The sequence below is a fragment of the Gallus gallus genome, chromosome 17 (genome assembly GCF_016699485.2).
Source record: "Gallus gallus isolate bGalGal1 chromosome 17, bGalGal1.mat.broiler.GRCg7b, whole genome shotgun sequence".
NCBI classification, from domain to species: domain Eukaryota; kingdom Metazoa; phylum Chordata; class Aves; order Galliformes; family Phasianidae; genus Gallus; species Gallus gallus.
In genome coordinates this window covers 9246752-9273872 of record NC_052548.1, presented here as the reverse complement: position 1 = coordinate 9273872, position 27121 = coordinate 9246752, and the positions used below count along the sequence as shown (strand labels likewise).

The window sequence follows — 27121 nt, the reverse complement described above, 5'->3', positions numbered from 1 at the left end:
CGGACGGGGCACCCGCACGGCATCCAATCGGGCCCGCCGCCCGCTCCTGCCCGCCGCCGGGATGTCGCGCCGCCGCCCCGAGCGAGGGAAGGCGGGGAGCGGGGCCGGGCCGCGGCTCACCTTGGCCTGGAAGTGGATGCCGTGCTGGAAGGCCTCCTCGTTGTGCAGCGGGACGCGCGAGTCGCAGCCATCGTCCACCAGGTTGTACCGGTTCTTCACCGGCATCGCGGCGGCGGGCGGGCGCCTTCAGGCCGCGGCGGCGCGGGACATCCCCGCAGGCAGCGCCCGGCCCCCGCAGCCCCCGCCCGGCCGGAGCCCCCCAGCGGCCGGGGCGCGGGGCGGCGGCGCGGGGCTGGCGGAGCCCGAGCCCGGCCGCGTTTTGAATGAGCGTCCGCGGGAGCCGAGCGGGGCCCCGGCCCTCGCCGCAGCGCCATTGGCCCGAAGTTCCCTCATGTGATGCGGGGGGCGGCCGCCAGCCTCAGCCTCGGCCCCGGCCCGCCCCGGGCAGAGCCCCGCCGGGAGCCGCGGGGCGCTCCGCGCCGTGCCGTGCCGTGCGGGAGCTGCGGGGCTTCGGGGCGCGCCCGGCGCTCAGCGGCGCCCCGCGGAAACGCGCTGTGTCGGCGCGGCTGTGCCCGCTGGGGCTGCCCGGGCCGTGCGCTGCGGCGCCGGGACTGCGGGGCGCGCGGGTCGGTGCGGTGAGCGCGGGGCTGCGCGGGATGTCGCGCCGTGCTGCAGTGCTGGCGCCTTGTGTGAGAGCTGCAGCCCTGCGCTGCGAGCGGCGCTGGGGATGAACTCGTGGCCGTGCGGGGTTTGCTGGGTTTTGGCAGTTGGGGTCACGCTGTGTCGTTTCAGCGGCACCCGCTCCGTTTCTCTTGTTAGAAATTCTAAAAAGACGGCACAGAACGGTCTACGATCTCCCTGCAACTTCTGCGCACGAATGATAGGCTAAAGCAATGACATCTATCCCATTTTAACGTGACGTAGCTCTGCCAGTAATTAATTAGCACGTGCCCCCTACCTGGCGCTGCTCAGCTGATGCCCACCGGCCGACTCAGCGTCCCATCAGAATTTCTGGCCCTTGCTGTGCACGTGCTGTGTCCTTTCCAGCCCCATCTCCGGCAGCGCAGAGCCCCTCTGCCGCGCCCTGCAGTGCCCGACGCGCCCAGCACTGCTCCTCTGGCAGCACGTGGAGGGATGGGCGCAGACCATCCGCACAGCTGGGATGGGAGCACCCGGGCCACACTCACTCACACCAGGAATGATGAGAGACGTACACTGCGCAGAGCCCGGGGGTGTAACGGTTGCTCCAAGGGATTGCATTGGGATTCCCCGCAGCGGCTGATCAGTTACAACTTTTTGTTATACAAATAATTACCAGCTGGATGTGCGGGCATTGTTGGACACCACTTCTGTGTGGCTTTCACAGCAGAGACAAAGAAAATGTTGGCCGTGGTGGGGCGGTGTGCTGCTCCCTGTCCCCAACTCATGGGAGTAATGGTACTTAATTCCTTGGCATCTCCGAGGATTCCTAAGTCAGAAGGGCGATGGACGAGAGCCAAAATCCAGAAACTGATAATTAAGGGAGTGAGAAAAAAGCCCGAGGGCTTAATATTGGTTAACTGACCGCGCGCTGACATGCCCAGGCAGCCGGTGCTATTAGCGGCTCTTTCTGGCACTGCGGGCGCTGAGCTGATGAGTTCTGTGGGCAGCCTCACCGCTGAGCTTCTCTGTCTGCAGACAGGCTGTAATGTTACAGTACCATCCCACTTCAATATCCATGTGCTTGTGGTTCAGCACAGCTCCAAGTGGGCCTGGATACACATCTCACCTGCACATTCATCAGTGCAGTTCTGCTGATCCGTGCTGTGGTCTGTATGCTGTCGCTGAGCATCTGCTTAGAACCTTGCACGGCTCTCACCTTGTCCACACTTAGATTAAAAAATACCTCTTGACCTGAATGAAGAACGTAGATTTTATGTGCAGATGGCTTTGGGCTGATGGTTCTGTCCTTTGGTTCTCCTAAGCCCTAAGAGAGGGGGACGCTGCTCTGGCAGCCTGTGCTTGTCCCTCCTTTGATGCCAATGCCGGTGAAGCACAACCAGTAAGGGAAAGAAGCCTAATGACAGTGAGTGTCTGCATTGATTCTGCAATACTGCATTTTAACGGAGGCGTGCACGAACCTGACGGGTGCTGAGCTGCTGAAAGCTGCTCCTCGTTGCCCTCCCGTTGCCACAGGAGCATTCCCATGCAGTGGGAGCGTGCGGTCTCTACTTGGCATAGTCAACTCTTTTAATCTGATAGATAGGATGAAATAAGAAGAATGGTCCTTTAATTTCAGTATCTTGCATCTCATGAAATCCTTCAGGCAGGGGGACAGAAACATCTCACAGGAATCCTGAGAAAAATAAAGCAGTGGTGATTTAATAAAACTCGAGTGCCAGTCTGTGTTATATCACAACTGAATGGAGGTGTTTAATATTCCGTGTTCATTAACTTCCATGAACTTTTCATAGGGCTTAGCTCTTCTAAGGTTAATGGTTTGGATCTGTGTCTGAGAGTTGAGTTCAAAGGCTGCTCAGCTTAAGAAGCTAACAGATTTCTAGTTTATTTTGTTGGGCAAAGAAGATTCTCTGACTCCATTGTAGGTAAGAAAAGCTCTATGTCCATTCTTCTGGATAACAAAACTGGGTAAATACATGGAATTAAACTGTTCTACAGCATATCATCACAGATTTTGTGTAAACAACCCCCTGCTGGCATTACCCATTCTTGATGTGAAGAGTTAGCCAAACTTCATGGTGGGTGTTTGCATCAGATGGAGCACTGAGCTCGTTATTGCTTTGATGTTCAAAGCGCTCGCACAGTCCTGTTTCCCTGAGTGCTGTGGGAGTTAAGCACCAGAGACAGCTTCTTGGCTCATAGCTTCAAGTGTTCTTACAGGGAACAGGTTTCTATCAGCTTTCTTCTGCAAGCACAAGCTAGCAGGTTTCTCTCCTCTTCGTCTCGTACACGTGCACATTTCAGTCTTTGCATTGCCATTCACTGCATGGAAACATCTCCAATGTAACGTGGTGTAAATCAGGCGGCGGGTGGTTTTGCTGGAGGCCTGTTTGTGATGCCAGAGCATTTCCCTCCCTTCTGCAAACCTTTTTAAGCACTTATTTCTGCACTGCAGAGCTGCAAAGATTTAAAATGATAAATAAGAAATGACGTAGCAAGAACAGCCAGGCAGTCACCCAGTAATGGCAGATAAAACCTCCTTCATGGGAAGTCACGTCCGTGTCACATCTGTAAGATCTGAGAGATTCCTGCATGCTTACTACTGTAGCAGATCCGGGTTTGCCGTGCCATTTCATCAGCATCACTACTGCTGGTGCTGGTGCCATTTTTAGAGCCGTGTCTCTGGTGCATTTTCCTACCTGCAGACTGCATGTGGCACTGGACAGCCTCGTGATTTAGATTTAGCAGCTGGATTCACTTGCCGATCTTTAGCAGATATATATTTGCCTGAATATAGAAAAGTGCTCTTACATTAAATGAAGTGACAGGATGAAGCAGAGTGTGCCCAGCACAAAGTTACGGAGGATCAGCAGTTACTGCAGAGAAAATTAAGACCAGAGAGACTTAACTGACTGACTGATGGCTTTATGGTACAGAAAGGTGAATGCAGGTGAATCACCTGGAGCTTGCATCAAAGCCAGAAGAGCTTTCACTAATTTCGATGACTTTGGATTTTATCTTTGTTATATTCAACAATCATTTAGAGTTTAGGAGTTGTTTCTGTATATAATACTAACAAGCAGCTTCTGTTCTCTCCTCCTACAGAGCGGGATGAGCTGGTGTGGGGGTAGGAGAGGAGGGATACAGGGGGAACAATGTGCTCTGCTAGTGGAAGTAAAAAAATGTGTTTTGCTTTTGGATTTCTAACGTTTCAGACACGTTCACTGCCTCCTGCTTTACTCAAAGAAGCAAAATTAAGCAGTACTACCAACAGCAAAGTTTGTTGGCTTGTCCTGATATTTTAAAACACAGTTATCCTAAGTTAGGATACAGACTTAAGGGGGACAGCATATTGGGTGTTCTGCGTGGCCATGAAATGTCTGCAAGCTCACAGGGTTACGTGTCTGCTTTTCCCTCTGCTGCTCTCAGAAGCAGCAGTCTCACCTAGAAAAAGACAAAAAAAAAAAAAAAAAAGAAAAAAAGAAAAAAAGATCTGGAAGCAAAGGGAGGTAAAGAAATCTATTCCCAACAGTGGAAGTGTCCAACCTTCGTTTAAATGCATTGATCTTGAGCTTCTGTTTAGCTCAAATGTAGGTAACCAACCAAAATATCTGCTGAACTTTTCTATATAAGTAAATTATTAAAATAAAGGTGGAGGAATTGGTAGGAAAAGATGTTTTGGGAATATATTCTGACCTGCTGTGCCTTTGGTTTGCTTTATATTGGATAATTCTTGGAGGTCTTTTCCAACCTTGGAAATAGAATCGCTAAGGTTGGAGAAGACCCACAGGATCATCCAGTCCAACCATTCTCTACCATTTGCGATCTCTAGATGATATGGTCAATTCTTTGTTTAACCAGTTAAGCCTGGAGGCACCGCCATGACCTATAAATGGTGCCGTGCGATAAATATGGAGGCAGATTAGAGAAACATGGAAAAAAAAGTGGAACAGGCCATCCAGCATCGTCCTTCAGTCTTCTCAGTCAGTGTCACAGGTGTCCTCTGCAAGCACAGGGTCTGCTCGGTGAGATGATTATAGCAGATTTGTGTTGCTCAACAAGAAACAGAAGCTTCGTGTCTTGATGGTTCGGCTTTGTAGCACAGCCAGGAAATCTGCCCATTAGAACTGCAAGCCTCTTTCATGCATGGCCAGTTCCAAAGTTCTGTGGAGCGGGATTTGGGAATGAAAAATGTCATCTACAATTATGCATATTTTCGTCATGTTCTGCCATGCAAATCTCCCCTCCCCAACTATGCTACAAATGTTTTGTTTGCATATGTAGGTCAGCCACAGATCTTCGGTGGTCCAACGTAAACATGGGAAGCATGGGTTGATGTAAGCAAATTTTAACCCAGTCTGAGAAACACAGTAATAACAACACCGACATTTTCCAGGAGAAACCTGTTTATTAGACATGTTCTCTTCATTTCATTTTATAAAACACTGCTATTGATCTGTGAAAGTAGAACTGACAGAATCTTGTGCTTAACTGCCAAACGTTCTGTTTGCTTTTCTACGTTCTCCTTTCCATGGTCTCACAGTCAGCAATGCAGCGCTCGATGAGGCCGCGCTGACCTCCCCATCCCCACAGTTTAAGTTGGGATTTCCCATGCCGCAAAGCCTCGCGAAGCCTGGGCCCATATTAACTATTTCCTTGGTTTTCCTTCAGCGCTGCCGTGGGTCCACAACGTCCACCCGCGGCCCGGCAGTGAAATGCCGCCCGCAGCGCCGCCTGCTGCCCGCCCGCCCCAGGACGGCGGCAGCCCGGGGCCGGACCGCCCCGCTGTGCCTCAGCGTACGGACTGGGCGCCCGCGGCCCCGCGCGTTCCGCTCAGCGGCGGACGGGAGCGGGTGGGCTTCTATTCCAGACGCGCGGTCGGTGTGACAAAGGCAGCGCCCGACGGAAGCAGCACTGCCGGGACTCCCCTCCCGCACCGCCCACTCCAAGATGGCGGCACGGCCCCGCCCCACGCCTTCCCGAAATGGCTGCCGGAAGGGGCGGGGCGGCCCCCGCCCGCTCCTAAGATGGCCGCGGCGGCCGCGTGACGTCATTTCCGGTAGGGCGGAGGCAGCGCGGGAACCGCCTGACGGACCGCGGCGCCGCCATGGCAACGCGCGGGGGGCGGGCCTGGGCCGAGGAGGCGCGGGATGGAGCCGGCCGGGGCTCCGCCGCCGAGCTGCGCCCCGGCCCGGGAGGCGGAGGAACCTCCTGGGTCCCCGGCACTCCCCGCCGAACGACCGCGGGACGGCGAGCCCGCCCGGAAGGCGAGGGAAGAGGCGGCGTCGGCGGAACGGAGCCACGGTCGCGGCCCAGCCGGGCGGGCGGCGCGGGGCGGGGGGCGGCACGGGCCGGAGGAGCGGGGGGCCCGGACAGGCCGGCGGCCCCGCGTCACCGTGGACAGCTCTAAGGCCAAGACCTCGCTGGAGGCGCTGAAGATCAGCCTGCGGCAGCTGCGTTGGAGGGAGGTGATTACGGCTCCGCGGGGCCCGGCGCGGCGGCGGCTGTCGGGGCTTCGCCCGGGGCCGGGCGGAATGCGGCCGCGCTCCGCCTCTGCTCTGCCCCGCGGCGCGTTCTGAGCGCGTGGTGCGCGAGGGGAGCGGTCCTGAAGCGCGGTGAGCGCAGCAGCCCGGTGAGAACAGCAGCCCGGTTCTGCCGTGCTGCTCAGCGCCTGTGGTAGTGCTGCCCTGGGGGTGCGGAGCTGCAGCACACCGCGCGTCGTGAAGCTCCTCAGTTAAATCCCGAATTTCTACTGCATGGCTTACTGCTGGCGTTGGGCTGTTCTTGGAGTGCAGAGATTTTTCCACTGCGGCTTTAAAAATAGTTCTGTAGGACCTGAGGCTGCTTCTGGGGGCATCTCCAGGAAGTCGTCAGAGTAGCGGAGTACATTTGGGGGGGGGGAAGGCGGAGGGCACGGAGCAGAGATGGAATCTGGGCTGGAATGTCTCTGTGCAGCCGTGGTGTGCTGCCCTCGGGATGCCTGCCTTGTCCCGGCTCCTCCTGCAGCCTCACGAGGTACCGTGAGGTTCTGTGCACCTCGTGCTTTTCACAACTGTGTGGTGTGGGGCAGGCACTGCATTCCGTATCACCTCAAATCTCAGAGTTAAAAGCTCCGAAACCTCATCTCCTGCTCCCATTGCGGTGTGGTAATGGTATGTTGGAGGTGTGCAACTGGAAGTTGGCCTGTGGTGCGTCCGTCTGCAGCTCTGCTGCGTTCTGCCCAGCGGTGGCAGAGCAGGGAATTCCCATGTCGTGGTTTTTGTGCTCTTGGCCAAGTTCTATCAGTACCATTCCAATGGGTGTTTTTAGGCATTGATTTAAGTCACCCTTGCAGCTTTGGTTGGTAATGATCTGTATTTACCAGTTAATTTTGTCTTTCTCTTCTTGATGTTTTACTGTACTGCTATCTTGCCCCCTGCATTTTTCATGCATGGTTTCCTGTCCTCCAAACTGGCTTTGTTTCACATATTCTTGTTCTTCTTTTCTAAGCTTCATTATCAGCATTCTCCTTCCCACTCTGCATCCCACAAAAGCAGTTTTGGCATCACTTAATCTTTTTGTGTTTGCTGTCTTCCTCAGCATCCTTTCTCCTCTATCTGACAGTTCTGTAAGTGTTTTCCATTTAGTCTGCTGCTTCTCTTCTGGTCCATTCTTACTCTTAATTCTTTATTTGGTACTTTCTCTGTTGTGTGCCATTCACTGTACCATTGAGGTGGCCAATAACTCACCCTCCCCAAACACATCACTGAGATGCGTGCCTATAAAATGTTCAGCTGCTTATAGTAAAGCAGTCAATATGTATGAAGGTGGTATTATCTTTTGTCAATAAAGTATTTTCTCATATCAATGTACAAATCAGATCATCTTTCAGACCCCCCTACGCCAGAAGGTGGAATGACAAAGGAAAACTGTCAGTGATGTCTCGTAACTGGTGCTGTTTGCACTGTGGAAGAGAAATCCAAGGAAAACTCATTGGGTCAAGTTGCATAATATTTTGAATTCTTTCCTTCTAAATGTTTAGAAATGTAGCGATGTGATACTCAATATCACTTACAGGCAGAGAGCCTGGGAAATAGTTTCACTGTTGCAGCAGAACCAGTAGAGGGAACACATGCATTGTTTCTTGTATGACCAATACAAATAATGTGAAAAAAGGAGGCAGATATTAACGCATCTCTTGCAGTGCTGACGTTGTAGGGGCTGTCCTTCACTCTGTTCCCTTCTGTCACACTTCCCCAGGTGATCTCTTTGGGCTTTGCCTTGGTGTATGTGGTCCTTCTCTCACACCACTCCTGTCACTGTTTCTCCCATTGCTGCTTTTGTTTTGTTTCTGTTCTCTCTGCTTGCTGCTGGCCCTGTTGTCTTCAGTATTTTCTCGGGCAGCAGGTGTTTTACCAGGCTCCTTGAGGTGGACTCCTTTATAGTGATAACTTTTGTCTGATGGATAATGTCATGCCGTGTAATAAAGGCTTCTGAGGGCTTTTTTTAATGTAAGTTGTACATTCTGACACCTCCTTTCTATAGGTGCCTTGATTTGCCAGGGGAGCTTTGGTTCCGTTACAGGCTGTTACTGCGAGGTGCTCCCTGTGCTTATGGCACTGTCTGTGTGTTAGTAGGGCACATCAGTAATGGCACAAATGCCACCATTGGCCCAAATGGGGAAAAAAAAAAAAAAGCAGGGGGAAAAAAGGAGGGAGAGAGAGGAGCACTTTAAGCGTGGCTGATACCGATGAGGAGTTTATTCTGTGGCACTGATGTGTGAGGGAGAGGTGAGAGAGTCCAGGAATGCTCTGCCAGAAGCAATGAGAGCACTGAAACAAAAACCCCAAACAAAACTGCTTTCCAGCCGGGGGAATTCTGAGGAGGTTGAGCTGTTGGCCGGGACAGCCCCGTCCTGCAGCACGTGGGGACCTCCAGCAGGCACTGCGGGGCTCGGCGTGCGGGGAGTGCTCGGTACGACTGTCTGAGGCAGTGCGTCGTGTTCTTTAAATGAACGCGATGTGCCCAGTGATCTAACGGGCACCCTGAGTTTATTTTTCACTCAGTGAATTAGTTTTTGGGTAGCTGTGAGTTACCAGGAGAACAGAAGAAGCGGATGTCTCCAGCGTTGGTGTCGCAGCATTCGGTGTGTTGTTCGCCTTGCTGTTGGGTGGCTGCATGCGGGCAGGGGAATGCTTGGAAGTGTGGAGCCTGGGGAGGCTGACGGGGAGACGAGTCATCTACCCTGTCATTAAGTGTGATGGAACAGCGTGATGTGACCTGTGGGACAATTTAAATTATTGGCTTCCAATCCAGTGTAGAAAGGGGCTGTCAGGGAACTCAGCTGTGATTGATGATGAATTGTGTCAAAGTTGTGAAAACGGTTCCGTTCCCTCTGTGGGCTCCTGTTGGCCCTCCCTGACAAATGCCCTCTGCCTCTGAGCAAAGGAGACCTCAGAAGGGCTCTGTGGGGCTGGGGGAGCAGCAGGCAGTGTGCAGGGGCAGATTGCAGCCATGGACACCCCACGTCCTCACACTGCTGCACGCCTCCCGGGCAGGGAGACCCGCTTTACCCAAATGCAATTAACTTTGCCTGACGAGCACTGCCTGCGTGGGTCAGCTGACCTGGCTGGTGGGTGCCTTTCCCAACACTATTCTTACGCAAACGTACAGCCCAGATGATGAAGAATCCCTCCCGGCTTATTCAGGAGATGAATTAGATCCCAGCGTTGGATAAATCCAAATAATTGTGGTTTGTTGGAAGTGGTGAGGCTGCTGTGCTGTCTGCGTTGCAGGCTCTGGGCTGAGCGCGTTCCGCTGCCCGGCCCTGCTTACCCTTCATCTGCTGCAAAACCATTTCTGCGCGGTGTTTGTGAAGTGCTTTGATATGCTCAGCAGATGAAAGGTGTTATATAAATGCAAATTTTGTTCCTTTCGTTTCCATTCCGTGTAATAAATAAATAAATAGCGCAGGTTTTAGCGGGAAGGGCTGCGTGAGGCCTCGTGCTGCATCTGTATTCTGGGCGCACCTGGGGAGAGGTGAAGGCCACTGATTGTCTTCCAGAGCCGAACAGAATTAATTTTCACTTCTACAAAAACAGTTTTTGTGGGCTGAATAGTAATGAAAGCAGCGAAGAGCCCTCAGTCTCTGCTCTGTGGGGTATTTCAGCCCTGCGAGTACGGAAATAGTTGTGTGGCAGAAATAGGAAACGTGTTGCTAAGCGAGGTCAGTTTTTTTTCCAAAGGTGTTCACTGATAAAAAGTTTAGTTTTAATTAAAGTAGCAAATAGGGGAAGTAATTCACTCGGCAGCTTCCGTGTCCTGGAAGTGCATGGCCAGGGGTACAGCGTCACTGTCTGGGGGCAGAGGTGGGGCAGAGGTGGCCCAGTGCTGCCCAGGCACTGCCCCGGCTTTGGGGGCTGCTGCATCTACCACCTGTGCTGAAGCGTTGTGTGAAAGGGAGGAGCTCAGCTGCTGTAATCTGTAACGTAGTTGAAATCGTTGCTTTAGTTCTGAATCTTTGAAAGCTCAACAAATGGTTTGTTGAATTGTGAGCTTTTCTTTTAACTACTGACTATTGCTGCCAGAAAGGAGTATACACGCATAAAAGGACACATAAATGGCTGCTATTGACTCCTGAAACTGGAAAGGAAAAAAGAAACCCAAGCAAGAGCATTATCAGTTTGTTTCCTTCCCAGTGGTAGCTGCTTGCTATTGCTGTGCCTTCACATTCTAGAAGTAAGAATTCCTAACTAACGTTATTCCCTGTAACAGTATTGTACATTACAAACAAGTCATGCCTTAAGTGTGCTCGATAGCCAGCTCTACATCTCTCACAGTGTGTGCTGCAGCTGTTTGTCCTTTTTCTACCTTTCCCGTAACATCCTCAACTTCAGCATCTTGAACTGATGAAATATTCTGTTTTGCAACCGAAATGCAGAGCATGTGTTCTTTTGTGCTGTTCTTGGACAGTTTGTGCTTAATGTGAGCATTTACAGAAATGAGACATGAAGGAGTGTTGCCAATTTGCTTCAGAACTTCTCTCATCTCTTTTCCAGTTTCCTTTTGGCAGACGCTTGCCGTGTGATATCTATTGGCACGGAGTATCGTTTCATGATAGCTACATATTCTCAGGTCAAGTCAACAAGTTTCCAGGTACGTTATTTCTGGTTCTGTTTGGAACAAGTGCTGTTAAAAACAGGGCCGCTCTAACTTTGTGTGCTGTTCTCTATGTGACTCATCTGCCTACTGGCTGGTAGGACTTCTACCGTATTATTTTTGGTAGGTGAATCGTGTTTGGGGTGGGGTGTGAATATCAGAGTGTGGATCTTGAACAGTTTGTGGGCTGAAATTTGTTTTGGACAAAGGTTCTGATGAAAAGAAAAGTTTGTATGTGAATTTATGGGGGAACTGTGTTAGGTTGTTACTGAAGTGAAATAGGCATGCAGCTATTGTATGTTACCTAACACTTATAACAGTGCTTTATCTTTTTTTTTTCCAAATTGGAAATAATCTGTTTTGTTTCATGTGCCCAGCTGAGAAAGAAGCTCAAAGCAGAGCTCATCAAATGTCTTTTTAATATTGAAGAGTTCATGCCAGCTCTCAGCTTATTATGACTATTCTACTTCTCTTAAGCTCCTTTTTTTCTCTTTTAATCCCTGTTGAGATCTCTCTAAATAAGGACTAAGAGCTTAGGTATTGACTTATCTAAGCCCTTTACTTCAGATTTATTGCTGCTGTTAGTATGCTGTGAGAGTAAGAAACCACAGACATTGAACTTCATGCTCTATTTACCTAACTTTTTCGTGTCTGTGGGTATTTCACATTCAAATGTAAGATATTATCATTTTCTGGTGGCTTAAATCTCAGAGTTAATGAGTGGTAGCCCTGCTGCATTCTGGCTTCTATGTAGTAGGTGAGTAGAGCACGTTGTCCTTCAGAAACGGAAATGATCTCCAGGAATGTTGCTGTATCTGGATGTTGAGTTTTACTGAATTTCTTTTCTTGAAGAAGAGGTCTTGTGAAGAAAACCCACAGCTATTGCTTTCCCTGCGAAAGGAGCAGTAGCCTGAACCTAGCTGTGATGTTTGATAGCGTGTAATGGACTCCAGAGAGTAACCCTGAATGCCTCTGACTTGGGAGAAGCTTAGAGCAGAGCTTGTGCTCATCTGGATGTGATGTGATCCAAGCATGAGATTGGAGCTGCAGGAAAGCAGGCTCTGCAAGTTCTGCTGCTCCCAAACCAACCTGTTCTTCCTGACACAGCTATGTGGGTGAATGTGAAGTAAACACAAAGTGTTGCCTCTGCTGGAATGTTTGCAGGGCAGTAATTTTGGATTGTGACAAAGACAATAGTTAGTACTGGACTACAGCTTTCTGTCTATTACTCCAAGTTTTGGATAACTAATTGATTTTCCTCTTACATTCTGGAGTAACACACATGCTATGTAATATGTCTGGGGAATGCTACAAGTATTTTTGTCAAATGTAAATTCTAAAAGTTTTTTTAGCTTTACTGAGAGCAGTGGCTTTAGTGCCTGCCAACAGAGTGAACAGTGATATGACTGTTTGGGTGAGTGTTTGGTGTGGGTTCCTCACCGTGTTTAAATGCTGGCTGTGGTTTTTCCCAGGCATGACAGAGATGGTTCGTAAGGTCACGCTGAGCCGGGCAGTGAGAACGATGCAGGATCTATTTCCTGTGGAATATAACTTCTATCCTCGCTCCTGGATTCTGCCCGAGGAGTTTCCCCTCTTTGTGACTGAGGTAGGCTTTGACTCAGAGCAGTGTAACTTGGTGTGTGTTGTCACCGTGCCATTCTTCATTTTTTCATACTGACCAAATTCTTAAAATCACTCTCCAGGTGCAAAGGATGACATCTTTTTTTGATTTCCTTGAGGTTGGAGATGGTCAGGATGCACTGCTTTTAGTTTTCATGTTCTAGGACAGACTTAGAAACAACAATGCTTCTCTGCGATAGTGCAAGTGTTGTCTGAAAATTAAACGTGGTGCCTCTATATTTTACTGAGTGTAAAAGGACTGAGGAAGTTCCAGCCCAGCAGTGTGTGCAATGTGGTATCTCATCGGGTCCGTTATCACTGAAGTTTCTTGCCTGTCCTGCCTGTTTCATTTAAATTCTTCAATGCAGAGATCTGTAGTATGTGCTGTTAAGTATATGAATATCTTTCTGAGTAATTGCTTCTTTAAATCTCATCAAGCTGTTTCTTTGCTTAAATATCTTTACATATAGATTCTTCAAGCGTGCTGGGCACTGCTATGGCACCACAAGTAAGGGTAAAAGTGAATAAAATCCCAATAGTACATCAGCTTTATTGCTTTAGAAGGAGTAAAAGGAGTGTAAACGATCAGTTTAGCTATGACAGGTAGGTATGTGAGAAGAGCTGGGAAGTAAACTTTCAAAATGGGGCGCTGTGGTTTTAGTGAGGGTTCTGTTCCGGCTCAGTTGTGTGCCACTGCCGGCTGAGCTGTGGGCTCTGCGGGCACACACTGTCAGCAGGTGGCACTGCGGGTAAGTGCTGCTCTGGTTGAACGGTTGCTGGAGTAGAAACAATTTGGTTTTTGTTCCAAGAATAACAGATGTCCAGCACCACGCTCCTAGGAGTTTCCTTTGCATATGTTTTTCCATCTGTGTTTGAGAGAGGCGTAGTTCTTGTTATCAAACATTATATCTTATGTTGTAAGTTTGTTTAGCTTAACTCAAGTTTGTAATGTAAGTCCTGTAAAACAAGAAGTAGTACCAACTGAAAGCACTGTCAGCTCTTTCATTTTTTCCACTGTCTCTTGTGCCTACCTCCAGCTAGAAAGCACTGCAGCCAGTCTCATGTTTATCTTTTATGCTTTAAAAGCCAGTAATTTGCCAAGCTGTGCTCTTAAGTTTGCTGGAGATGCACTTCAGGTAGGGGGAAGTACCAACCAAATGTAGTTCCCCTATTGTCATCTGTGTTAAACTGAGATGCCAGTGGCATTTTTAACATGGGGTTAAAAGTTGACTTTAGTTAGCAAATATTAATTTGGCTGTTTTGAATATTTACTTATGTCTTCTAAAATATTCTCTATTAACATGTCCCCATAATGGAAGATGATTTACAGATAAACACATCTCCTGGGAGCTGCAGTAATCATCCCTTCACTCTTACAGAAGAATCTATTGGAATCTGTGATAAAAATTCATTTTTAATAGGAAATTCCAATTTCAGAAAACTAGCTTGGGATTCAAACTAGGGCTGTGATTGCTCTCTTATTGCCTTCTTTCTGGTGTCTGTGAGGATGATGAATAGGCCTGGTGTGATTAATTTTTAATAGGAGTCTAATTTGGACAGTCTAATTTCCAGCACTGGGTATTTTTGGTGGCTTAATCAGGTTTTCAGCTGTTGGGTACCTCTTAGTTATAGATGTGAATAGTCAGTTCTTTGTGCTGTCAAATCTTATAGCCCATCATATGTATGTCTTCAGACCACTGTTTCATTCAGCCAGTGTTTTTCTCAGGGAAGGAAAGCCTGTAACTGAATCTGATTTTCACACCATTGCACACCTGGCTGTCCTCTTGCTGATGACTGTGAATGGTTAGCATGCTTTTAAAGACAAGTCCAGTTAAGTATACAGAAATATTTTGTGTGAACAATTTGATTACGTGACTGATTTTTCTCAGTCTGAACAAGCTGCCCCATAATGTCACTTCTAAAAAGTATAGTTGGGGAGTTGTGGAGAACTTGATGACTGGTCGGGAATATTCTTGAATATCAAGAAACCATCAGTGTTCTTCAGGCCAGTCAGTTTGCTGACAAATGCACTGACTCTGGATTATTATTCCCATGCATACTCTGTCTGGCATGTCTTGATGGCCTAGAAGGCCTCAGTAGTGTCCAGAACACTTCTGAAACCGATCTGGAAACACAGCTGTGGAGCTGCCTGGAAGGCGAACAGCTGGAGGGAGCGTGTGCACAGTGCTGCAGCCTGGAGCTGCAGGAGGCCTCACATGGACCTCAGAAAATGATTTCCTTTGCCCTTAAATTGAAAGAGTTGAGCATGAGATATTGATCTTCTTTCACAATACAAGAAACCATCATATTAAATTAACTTGTCTGGCTTTGATTAAGACCTTTCCTGCAAATAATCTTGTCTTTTTTTTTCTTTCTTTAGAATGGCGTTCTTACTGAATCGGTGGGGTTGCTCTGTCCTCTGTGTATCCTTGTGGTGCTTTATGGAAGCATGAGTGCATTACATATCACAAGGATTTTAATTCAAAAGCAAGAACACAAACCCCAAACTGAAGTAGTTAGTCTAGATTGAAATGCACATTGTCTTTTCTTTAGCAAATTCCTTGTCTGATGCTCGTGCTGCCTTTGCTGGTCAGAAAAACCAAGTTGTTCTCTTAATCAAACAAGATGACAGAACAGGAGATGTCGTCTTTTATTTTTTGAAGCTATTGTGTAGGGAGCACGTGGCATTTAGACTTTACAGTGTCCTGGCCTCTCTCTGTAGTAAATGCACATCTTGCTCTGACCTCGGACAGCAACCACCAATTGTTGAAATGCAGCATTTCAAAAGCAGGCTGCCGTGCTGTCTTTAACAATAGTCCCCAGAAAGCATCTTTTTCTGAAAAAGTGCTGCTGCTGCAGAGCAGGAGTAGCCTGAGGCATGAAGGGTAGGCGAGAGCAGCAGGCAGATTGCCCTGCTCCCTTCACAGAGGTTCTGTGTTATTTCTGCCCTAGTGGATTATGATTGGCTCTTTGTTTGTGCGGCTTGAATCACAGAAGAGCACGTGTAGTTGTGGAGGTTTCAGGTTAGCCATGAACCCTTCTGGTATGCTAACTTTAGCAAAGCGAGAGCTAGAAAGAATCCTTCTGTGTGCAGTGTAGTGTCACGTAATGGGAAGATTATTGCTTACTGGTGAAAAGGCCAGGAGATAAACCCTGCTTTCCTTCTTTGCACGTTAAGGCCGCAGATCTACTTGGATTGTTTATCCACGAGCAGTTTATGTAAGCCCAGTCTCCATTGTGGTGCTTTGTCCCTTGGAGTGACCTAATTGAAAGAGGATCTTTATTCTGTTGGTATGATGGTGTGATGCTTGTCCACGAGAGAGGTCCTGGTTGAAATAATCAATCTTGTATTTCCACTGTAGTTAGTAGGAAGGCTTTTAGTAATGGGATTCTCGATAAAATAAATGATGGGATAGAAAGCAACCAAAAGTCCTTCAGACCTTGGAAGCATCACCATTAGCAGAGGTGCACCTCTAGTGTGGGTCACTTGCCTGAAGCAGGCACTGCAGGGTTCTGCCTGAGAATCACAGTTCTTACTGCCACCCACCTTCTCCTGTGTTCCTTTTTTTCCCCCCTCTTTCATTCTGCTTATTATGGCAACTGATTGTTTTTTCTTTGCTGCTTTGTACCCTCAGTGCCTTAAACCAATGCCCAGTTGTTGGGGTGGGGAGGGCTGGGCTGTGTGCAGCTGGAGCATCCCGTGCTTCTGTTCAGAGAACTTGTTAGCATAAGGAGTATTTGATACCGTTTTCAAGAAATCTGCAGAGCAGAAGCAATATCTGTGAAGGAAGTTAAATGCTCAAACGTATTCCAACTGACTTTTCTACGCATTTTTGCCTTTTGAAGTGCATTACCCCAGTGTGGAAGCTGGTGTTGGCTGTTTGCAGGCTCATACACTAGAGTGCACTGTGTTTTGTGCTGTACCAGCACAGGAATGGGGAGTGCCTGAGTGCAGTGAACGTCTGCACTGGCTTGAGGTGTGGAGTGATGAGCCCATTCATCCAGTGGTTTTGATTTGTATCGTTCTCCCCCAGCTTTCCTCTTTCCTGATATCACAATGTGTACATCTAAGGAAAGCATCTGCATTGTTGTGATTTAAGAACAGATTTTCTTAGTACAAATCACAGCCACTGGTAAGAGCTGTTGAGACTGTGGAAGGCTAGTAGTTGCTTGTCAGGCCTGGTGGGAATTCTGCTGCAGTTCAGAAAAATCTTCATTTTGGAGAGTGGTGGTGGGTAGCAGCTGAGGTGTTTTATTTAGTAAATTCATGGCATTTGCGTGATATCTCTGTACAGCTCAGTATGCTCCAGATTTACTAACATTGGGTATCTGACTGTGAAAAATATTCAATAGAAGAAAAAGATATTACCTGTGTGAAATTCTTCCTTTTCTTCTCCCTGCATTGTTTATCTGCGTGTAAATCTCAATAAGCAAGGTGCCTTCCTTTGTCCGTAATTTCAAAATGCAGCACAGAATTTTAACCTTACAGTTTCATGCACATGAATAGCTGGTCAAATGGACCTGGTGAGCTCTATGGCATTTCATTCCGTAAATTGGTGCATAACATTGAGAAGTTGTTCCTGGAATTGTTTATACAATGGCTTATTCAAGAAAATGTCCTCGTATCTGCACTAGTAACTCATGTCTGTTTTATTCAGTTTTGTGCTTGTCACTACTGTTTATCTTCTACATTTTTTATATGGCATTTACTACTATTGTGATGAGATTGTGCTACTTTTTTTGTCAACGTATGTAATTCTCTGCCTTTCGTAGCACCAGCTCCTTCTCTCCCCTAATTAGCATCCTTCAGTTTAATTATTTTCCTTCTAGGTTCGTATGATGAAAGAGAGTGATCCATCCTGGAAGCCCACTTTTATTGTCAAACCTGATGGCGGGTGCCAGGGGGATGGAATCTACCTCATTAAAGACCCCAATGATGTCAGGCTGGCTGGGAGCCTGCAGAGCCGCCCAGCGGTGGTCCAGGAGTACATCTGCAAACCACTGCTTGTTGACAAGCTGAAATTTGATATTCGTCTTTATGTCCTACTGAAGTCCTTAGAACCTTTAGAGATTTATATAGCCAAAGATGGACTTTCTAGATTTTGTACAGAGCCCTATCAAGAACCCACTCTAAAAAATTTGCACCAGGTTTTTATGCACTTAACTAACTACTCACTAAATATCCATAGTGGGAATTTCATCCATTCTGATAATGCAAACACTGGCAGCAAGAGGACTTTCTCAAGCATTCTGTGCAGACTGTCTTCCAGAGGAGCTGATGTAAAAAAGGTTTGGTCAGATATAATTTCACTGGTGATTAAAACAATTATTGCCCTGACACCAGAACTGAAAGTTTACTATCAGTCTGACATCCCAGCAGGAAAGCCTGGGCCAACTTGCTTCCAGGTAGGTAGGAATTTCTGTCAAGAGTGCAGTTATTTCTATGCATGGATTTGCTTTCTGGATGTGCCCTTTGCTTTGCTGCTTATCACTTGCTAGATGTGGTGGAAGGAGGAATGGCAGATGCAGCCTGAGCAATGCATTGTATGAGTTCACAGCTTAGGTTCTCCTTACCCAAGTTTTACCTCAGAAATGTCTATGTCAGCTGACCTATGTTACCATAGAGGATATCCATTATTAGCAGCAATATTTATTCCAGTTCCCAGCTTCTGGATGATGCAGCCATGAAGCTTTGCAGTTGTCTAATGAGACCCAGTTGTGATAAATGCTGAAATTCTCTGTTGGTGGATGCACTATTTAGAGCTGATTGTAGTATGAAAGTAGATATTGGGATCAAAGTCAAATGGCTGCAGTAATTATTCAGCAATATTTTTTTATTTCTCAGTTATGTCTCTTCTGTCCCTCAAATGTTTCTTCCACCCGAACGTTGACCTTTGAATGACCGCTGCATTCTCTAGAAGAGCACCTTAAATAGAAGGAAAGTAACACACTGTTTGTTATGCACAGATTTTAGGGTTTGACATTCTCCTGATGAAAAACTTGAAGCCCATGTTGCTGGAAGTAAATGCAAACCCCAGCATGAGAATAGAGCACGAGCAAGAGGTAAGACCTCTCAACATGACAGTGATGTGGGAATGAAATTGTCTAGGATTGGTTTTCGGGTCTTTCTCCTTGTTTGAGATATGAAGGCTGTCTGCTAATATGAAAACTCTGAGGCTCTCTGTAATTTTCTGCTTTGAAATCATTACTAATCTTATACCCTTGAAATATGACTTATTGGAATTGTGAAAGCTCTCCATTGTCTTTGTCGTAAATACATTTATTCATCATCCCCTGCAGTTTTCTTAACTGTATTTAGAGGATTGCTACTTTTTTTTTTCACATTTGTATGTATAATGTAAATGGTAATATTGGCAACAATCTCTCTTTAAATTTTGGGTTACTAGAGAAATTTGCTAAAATTGTTGTAACATCATACTGAAAATACTAAGGTATTTGCTGATTCTTTAAGAATTGTTTCATGTGTTACACGTAGGGTTGAGAAGATGTAGAGTCAATAATCCTCAGTTCTACACTGAATAATTCCATCCCTTTCTGAATTAAAGCTCTCTCCTGGGGTGTTTGAAAATGTCCCAAGTCCTGTTGATGAAGAAGTGAAAGTAGCTGTTATCAGAGATACTCTTCGTCTAGTGGACCCTCAGAAAAAGAAGAGAAAAGATATCCAGTAAGTGTTTTTGTGTCATTTAGTGGCAAGCTTAAAGGTGTTATTCATGTCCTGTGATTTCAAGGGCACGTTTGTTGTTCTCTTGTAGAAAGAAATAATCAAAATAATTGTATAGGAATGTCTCTCTAATCCGTGCCAAACGGTCCCCTGAATAAAACATGACATAGTATTTGCAAGTTCTGTATTGTAGTAACACTACTAAAAGATGAAGCTTCTTCCAAAGGCAGTGCTGCACAGAGGTTGTGGGTTTGGTGTGTAGGATGTCTTGTGCAGGAGGCTGTCTGTCCTGTGTTATCTGTGCTGAACCTTCGCCCTTAAGGTTACTTCAGTGCATGGAACTCAGGGAAGATCTCTTTTCAGCCTGTAATTATGCAACTGGTTGTTTTGTTTTCTTTAACGCTGATGTAATGTTGGGCATTCATTTAATTACACATTAGATATGGAAAAAAGGCAAGTGATTACAAAAAGGAATTGCTGGAGAATGCTGGCGTATGTCTGGGAAGCTTATTCAACTGAGAATTGTTCTCTGATATGTTTTGACTGCTAAATAATTTAGAACAGGATTAGTCAGCCATGAGACAAACCATGGGCTCTTCCCAGCAAGAATTCATCAGTGATGCTGCTTTTTTCAGGCTAATCTGTTGGTGAATATCTGCATACCTGCACCTTAAAGCAGGCTTGTTTGTTACTGCATGGGGTGACATTCCTGTAACTTCTTGTATGGGTACTCAGGAATTCACGTGTGACAGCTCCATATGTGTGCAGCTGAGATCCACCCCTCCTGTGTCCAAGTACTTACTGACCAGGGCTGGCTCGTGGAACCTCTTAAGAAAGGCATGGTCTTAATGTAAGCTTCAAGTAAAGGATGACCTCATTCTGATCGCCTATTGTCCTATTAATGTATTAAAGTAAATAAGTAGAGTCTGGTGATGGTCAGAACTGTTGATATGTGGTTTGAACATCTGTCACTGCCAATGTTTGGAATTACAGTGGGATGTTTTTTACAGCTTAGGCTTTGTCAGCAGTGTTAGCTCTTTTGCCTTGAGTTTATGATCCAGGGCAGAGCTTTGGTGCCAGCTGGTCATCACATCATCAGGAGGGAGCAAAACAAACCCCAAGAGGAAGGGAAGGAGCAGGATGTAGCTGGGCATGTGTCATGTAGAGCAGGGTGTCACGTGTCCCTTCACAGTGCCTAGGAAGTGATCCTAGTCTGTGCTTTTATCCAACCTGCAGCAGACGCTGTGGTCAGAGGGGCTGGCTGCACTCACCTTGTCATAGGGATGCAGTATAGGAGGCTGCACTGTGTTCCAAAATGTTTCTGCAAAGAAAAACCCAACAACTTGTGTAAAGCACAGCAGTACCAAACTTGCTGCAGGCTGTCTGCTTGCAGTGGAGGTGCTGTGTGCAGCCTGCTGAAGGTGGGAGAAGTGACTTGAGCCTGAAGGAAACTTGCTCAGTTAAATGAATAGTGTGCTGACACCAAGCAGCATTTGAAGTAAATCAACGTTACTTTATGTAAACAGCTCTTTAATTAAGATGATCGCTGATGCAAATCATTGTTTATATTGTGCCTCCAACAGAAAATCTATTTTAAAGCACTTTGCAAACTTTTTTTTGCCTAAGTTTGAATGTGTATAATATTAAAAGATGTTTATTTCAACATTCACTTAAATTGTTAGCAATTTATTCTTGTTAAAATTGCATTAAATATCAGGAGCAAAAAGGAGTCTCAGCCTTGTGTACAAATGCTGTGTGTTCTCAGCTGGCTGTCAGTCTGTCTGGTGCTGTCACTGGAAGCTGTGTGTCACTTGGAGCTGCTCTGCTCTGAACACCTTCAGAAGATCACTTTTATCCCCCCATTGGTGCTACTGAGCCACTTTCCTGTCCTGTGGAGAATATTTGTGTCCTAGTTTATTAATGCTAATTAATCTGGAGATAAGAAGAGAATTCCTTATATTTGTGTTGCTGCAGTTTCTTCTGTGTCCCAGGATGATCTCTTGGATTTCCATGCCTATTTCTTATATATCTGAAGGCAGAAAACAAGCATTTTACTCCTTTGACAAAGAAACCATAGTATTACTCCATGTTTATCATCATTAGATATGAGTTGCTCGTGGAATAAAATGTGCTTTGTTTACGTGTTTGAGACAAAGGAGGTGCAGCCCCCCGAGTAATACAGTGACTCTTATTCAGCAGTGGAATTGCTGTTGACAGAATAAAGAATTGAAACACTCAGGAAACTAAATGTAATTTAACGTATGGTGGTTATAAAAAGTAATCAATTCATTGTGTCCACAAGAAGAGTTTTTGCTTTATTGCTTACTGTGATATTGCTGTTTCATCAGTAGTTCATCTTTTCTCGAGTGCTTCTCTGTACATACTGTTTTTTTTAATTTGCATTCAGCCTTGAAACTTATTTGTGATCAGATTGTTTGTTCCTTCTTGTTGCAATATGTCGGGTATGATTCTCTTCTGGATTTCAAGGCTTCAGCAAATGTCAAATGCGATTAACTGATTTTCTGAGCAGTAAGAACCCCAGTGTGGTCTCTCAAATGTTTTTGCAGGCTCAGCATGCAGACACTGGCTAATGTCACTCTGTTCAGGGAGCACCCTGGAGATACGAATGTATGTCTGCTTGACTTTTTTTCCCCTTCTAAGCATTATGTATTTAGGAAGAAATTCTCATCAGGATTTGGTAGAACTTAATATATGTTGTTTTTTTCTTGCACACACACACAAATGATAATTTGTTCTTTCTACTGTATGAATGACACCTTTCACACTTTAAATGGCTTCTTTGTCTGGTATTGGGAAAAGCTACCAGTGCCCAGTTGGAGGATATGGAATCTGTATTTACTTAAAAGAAGGGGAGGAGGGAAGAAATACAGCCATCCAGGTGACTTCCTGTCTGTCTTTTATTTCCCAGATACTTTCCTGCTCAGTTTCATAACCTCCCCTGGTGTGCACATTATCTTTGCACAGCATATTTTCACGTATCTTGAGCGTGATTATCCCAGATTTGATGGCGAGAGTCATTCCTGCTATTGATTACTGTGTTTATCTCACTCTACGTATTCTGAGGTTATGGTTATGTGATGGGGTAGATTAAGAAATGCCCTGAATTTCAGCCTAAGCATGGAGAGGCTGAGCAGGGTAATAGTGGTGTGGCAGCTTTGCTGATCAGCAAAGAATGACTGTTCTTCAGCTTTGCTGTAAAGTGCCTTAGTGTGTGCTTCTGTGAGCCAATGCATTACGCTCTGCAGTGATTCATTAAATGGGGTTGTCAGTGCCTTTGGCATTATATGGGGTGAGTTTAGTATTTATAAAAATAAGCATGTAATAAACTTAGCTATGTTAATACCAATATTTTGGATTCCATTTGCTAATTGACTTTTTTAGCTGACTCCTGCAGATTTAGGTTGATTCCTGTGCTCCTTTGTTATCGCTTGGAAATCTGGTCAGGTTTTCGGCTATTCAAATATTTCTCAAGCACCACCTCTTCATTTCAAGCCTTATTCCTGCCCGAGAGTCTATAAGCTCGTATGAATGGCTTTTTTTGAGATTGATCTTTCTACTCTGGTTCATTTTAGAGGCTGACACAATTCTTTTCTCCATCAGTCAAAATGACCGAACATTCATATTCAGCATCATTCTCACAAAGCCCTTTGGAAATACATTGAATTAAACCCTTTCTCTTTCCTAGAGGGTTTTTTGTTTTATTCCTTCATCAGGCAATCTGCCAACTTCAGTATCAATTCTTGTCCGTTACATTCGGCTGTGTGGCTTTTGAGGAGTTAGATATGTGGGGATGACTTTTAAATGTGATGTTTGCCAGTGTTACTTCAGTTCAGATTAGTGGAACGTTAACTTTGTTTTCCTGTCCATTGGGTAGTTGTTATTTCTGCTGCTATTTCCTGTCCTGCTCAGGAAGAACTAGCCTCAACTACCCTATTTGGTTCTGTGAAGCAAATGCTGTAGGTGCCTTGATCTTTGCTCTCTGTTCTTACAATTCCAGGTATTTATCTGCTTCATTGTTAAGAGCTCTTAACCTTTTTCCCATTGATTAAGACAGGCCCTATTGGAAACTCTGTGAGCTGAAATATGAAATGTCCCTCCATGAAATGAAGTGAAGGATCTGCCAGTGCTTGAGTTGCTGAAAGGTTTTACGTTGGTTTTAAGAGCCACTTAAAGGAAAGCTCCACGAAGGTGCTTATTAGAACAACAGAAAGCACAGTATTGAGTCCAGAGCAGTGGTAAATAACATGAATGTATTGTAGAAGTGGTCCTATCCATTTTCTTTTGAAAATCTTCTCATAGAACATAAAAACTTTAAAGTTTGTAAGTGGCTGTATTTCCTGTGGAATCAGAAAGGTTTTAATTGGCTAAAAATGCATGGCTTAAATACAAATGAGCAGTATTAATTTATCTTTAAAAATAGCTACCTGTAGCATAGATACGGAAGGAAGTCAATGATTCACTTAAATGGTTTTCTCTATCAAACCACTACAGGAAAAGCTGGGTTTGGTAATACATCAGGTCAGCCTACGTATTATTGTTATGCATAAATACTGCAGAAGATCTTCAGTTTTCATCCTTGAAAGGCTTCAGGCCTGATTCTACGATCTTCAGTAAATATCCCGTGTGGTTACTGAGGTTTGCAAAGAATTCTTATTGCTAATCTGACTGACATCAGTGATCCTTTCATCGTTTACTTTCTCCCTTACTGAAAGCTTAGAGCTGCTGCATTTTCTGTGCAGTATCGTTGCTTGGGTCATAACTTGCTGTTTTGAACATTTGGAATGTTAGAATTGATTTTAAAGGTTTATCTCAATGCTGTTCTTTGGTGTTATTTCCATCTCTTGTGTTTTACAATCCTTTGCTAATAAAGTAAAAGACTTGTGGAAAATTACTGGCATTCTCACAAGCACTGCAAAATAACCCCATGTTTGGTGAGAGTAATTGATGATGATTTTCTTCTAACCTTCAACATTGGAGAAAAAAAAAAGAGCCATTTTCCAGTAGTACAGTTTTGTGAGATTGTGTTCATCTGCTCATATGCTGTGTTTAAACATATCTCAAACATAAAGATTGTATTTTAACTTTCACATAAAGAGTGCATTCGGTCTTATTTTGAATCCCTTGAAATGACCCCATGTGGAGGGACAGCAGGATTGGCTTAGAAAACCCTAACCAAGCAAGCTGGTGACAGGTCCAGATCATTTAAAAAATGCACTGGAGAATTGTTATGAATTGCAGAGTTGTAAAAGGTTTTGTTTCCAACACTGTGGAATTAATTGGTCCAAAACTGCAGTATATTTTTGCAGTAATTGGCATGCTGCAGTGCCTTTAGCTCTGGTGTGAACCTCACTCTGTTTTTATGTTATCAAACTGCAAATGGAGACCATTGTGTCCAATTAGACTTGAATGGTAATGTTTTGAGATGTAGCTTGTCTAATTGCTTTGTTATTAACGTGCTTTCTTTTTTTTTTTTTTCTCTAAATATTCTAGCGTGGAAATAGAGGAAGGTTTGAAAAGGAACTAAGCAATGTGACCTGCCAAGGGTGTTTCCATAAACGTTGGAACTTTACAAGCATTCTCATAGATCAAAACATGCTGTGGCAATTACATCTTAGATATTCACACAGTATTGCCCTTTAAGTTGGTTATTAAGAAGTCTTTTTGTTTCCTTTCCTCTTAGTATAGTTCTCAAATGGAAAGAGTATCTTTGTGATAAAATGCTTAGGCAAAGCAGGTTCTATCAGAACATGTTGCTTTCCTCTGGTCTTTGTAGTGTGGCCGCAGAAGTTGCTGTCTTAAGACATCTTCAAGGTTTGCCCAAGAAGAAGAGAGGTCAGGCATAAAGCAGGGTGGCTGCTTAGCATCCTTCCCCATGGCATAAAAATGAACGTGGAGGCAGTGAGCCCAAATAGATCTTTGAATTCAGTTATTTGATTGCACGTGATAAATAAATCCGAAAGGTAACAGAATCAGGCTTAAGGTGTGCTGTGTTTTGCATCTCTTGGAACCAGCAGCAATGACTGTTACAAGAGTACTGTGTTAGCTTCATTGAGGTAATAAGAAGCCTGGCAGCGTGGCTTGGAGCTTGGTGGCTGCTGGAGCCTGGTTGGGTATATGACAGCAGCGATGCCAGAGTGCCTTTGGTCTGTGCTCCTGCTTTGACTGAATTCAAAGGAAATAAGCTTCTTCTGTTTCTTTTTTTTCCCTCTAAATAGCAAAGAAGCAAACTAAAAGTCAGAAACATCAACATAAACACTTCAATGCTTCAAAGCCTTCCTGGGAGCTTTGTTGAATTCCTGTTTGTTGTGTTGTGTTCAGCCACTGCTGATGCCAACCTTCAGCTGAATGAGGGGGAACTCACAGTAAGCACAGCCTGAAGTTTTCTCAGATTATGCTAGGTAGGATATAAAACAAATAGTAATCTTGATGTTATTAATCAAGTATTTAAGTACGTATTTAAGTACTTTGCAGGGTTAGTCCTCCTGTTTCTGAGTGAGAAAGAGAACAGCTCCAACACTTGCAGTAATTTCACCTTTTCCTTTAATCTCAGAGGTGAACTGGCTTGTGAAAACAATAGAGAGGTCTGTTGTATTTTCAGATGTTACTTCTGCCATGCACTGTAGCCTCCGAGGCTGACATCTCCTCCTCCTGAAAGGGGCTCATGTTTTTGTGCAGAAGCAGAGCTTAATTGCCAACCAGTTTTCCATACGTGGCACAGGTTGATAGTTATGTTTCAGGCACCTCAGGAAACAGCCATCAGGAAATGCATCAGCTTTCAGAACGGAGTGCCTGTAGTGGAAAACTGATTGTTTTGTTGACTGTTGTTGGGACAGAAAGGTGGAAATTATATATTTTCCTGGTAAAATGTTTACTTTTCCATGTCTTTTTTTTTTTGTTGTTGTAACTATGGGGTAAATGCAAGCACTTAGCTAGCATTCATTCTTAAATAGACGTGGAATGAGAGATGAAGGAAAAATGGAGATTATTGCTCAGATTGTTGCAGGAGTTTTATTATTCTCATCAGCTTCAGGCCATCAGAAAGTTGCTTGTTGTCAGTGCACAAAATGGGTATGAATATTAGATCATAAACCATATCTGAGAACTGTTCCCTCATTCCCCTGTTTATACTCAAATAATAACGATGTGGGAGTACGAAGCAGGTCTTCAAGGGATGGCAAAATTAAGTGCTTGGGATTTTGGCTCGACTGAAGCACAGGCACTGAGCAGGAAAAATAACATTTTCCCTCTTACAGATATCCTTCAGGTGTCGATTCTGCAGGATCCTGGTTTTATTACATCAATCACGAGCAGCTTAAGGCTTCCAAAAACATAGTCACAGACAGATGTTGAGCCTGTCTGGGGATTAGAAATATCCTCTTCCATTAAGTATAAATTAACTTAATCACCAGGTATGAAAGATAAGCAGCATAAACATCATTCCCTGAAGCTTTCATTTAAATTAAAATTCTATTTAAAACTAGGCTTGTATTTTCTATGACTTGATCCCCCTTCAAAGAGATTATATCTGCTGTAAATTTTTACAGTGACAGAGTGACAGAAATTAATGTATTGGGGGCAGTGATGTTCTCTATAATTTAACTTCTGCTGCTTGTCGTCTTTTGAAAAGAGGGATGATTGGCTTATTTTTAAATAATAATTGGTCTCGACTCTCTGAAAAAATAAGAAAGCAATAAAACTGCCTGGCACCCATTTGCCACAGAATGAAAGCAAAGCCACATGACTTAACAGCAGCGTAATCATCAGCAGGGTTATTTTGTGTGTGTAGAATTCACCTGCTTTAATAGGAGGATTACTGCTGATAAAATGCAGTCGCGCTGCCGCTTTCTGCTCTGCCGGACGGCCGGGTAAAGCTCCTCTGCTACCTTAGCATAATCGTGGCTGCTTTCTAAGAACAGTTTTCCTATGGGAAGAAATCCCTGG

General features: G+C 45.2%; 2 protein-coding genes across 2 annotated transcripts in view; one reads left to right on the top strand and one right to left on the bottom strand.

The window, feature by feature from the left end:
• Nucleotides 1-5672, bottom strand: part of LOC417113 (carboxyl-terminal PDZ ligand of neuronal nitric oxide synthase protein-like) — a 31520-nt gene extending 25848 nt beyond the window's left edge. The window contains exon 1 of the mRNA XM_015279836.4: nucleotides 121-5672. Coding sequence (XP_015135322.2) covers nucleotides 121-225 — 105 coding nt within the window. The 5' untranslated portion in view covers nucleotides 226-5672. The remainder of the gene's footprint in view (nucleotides 1-120) is intronic.
• A 180-nt stretch (nucleotides 5673-5852) lies between these two features.
• TTLL11 (tubulin tyrosine ligase like 11) overlaps nucleotides 5853-27121 on the top strand; it is a 49479-nt gene continuing 28210 nt past the window's right edge. The window contains exons 1-6 of the mRNA XM_040649124.2: nucleotides 5853-6188; nucleotides 10758-10854; nucleotides 12330-12463; nucleotides 17308-17883; nucleotides 18445-18540; nucleotides 19044-19162. Coding sequence (XP_040505058.1) covers nucleotides 5871-6188; nucleotides 10758-10854; nucleotides 12330-12463; nucleotides 17308-17883; nucleotides 18445-18540; nucleotides 19044-19162 — 1340 coding nt within the window. The 5' untranslated portion in view covers nucleotides 5853-5870. The remainder of the gene's footprint in view (nucleotides 6189-10757; nucleotides 10855-12329; nucleotides 12464-17307; nucleotides 17884-18444; nucleotides 18541-19043; nucleotides 19163-27121) is intronic.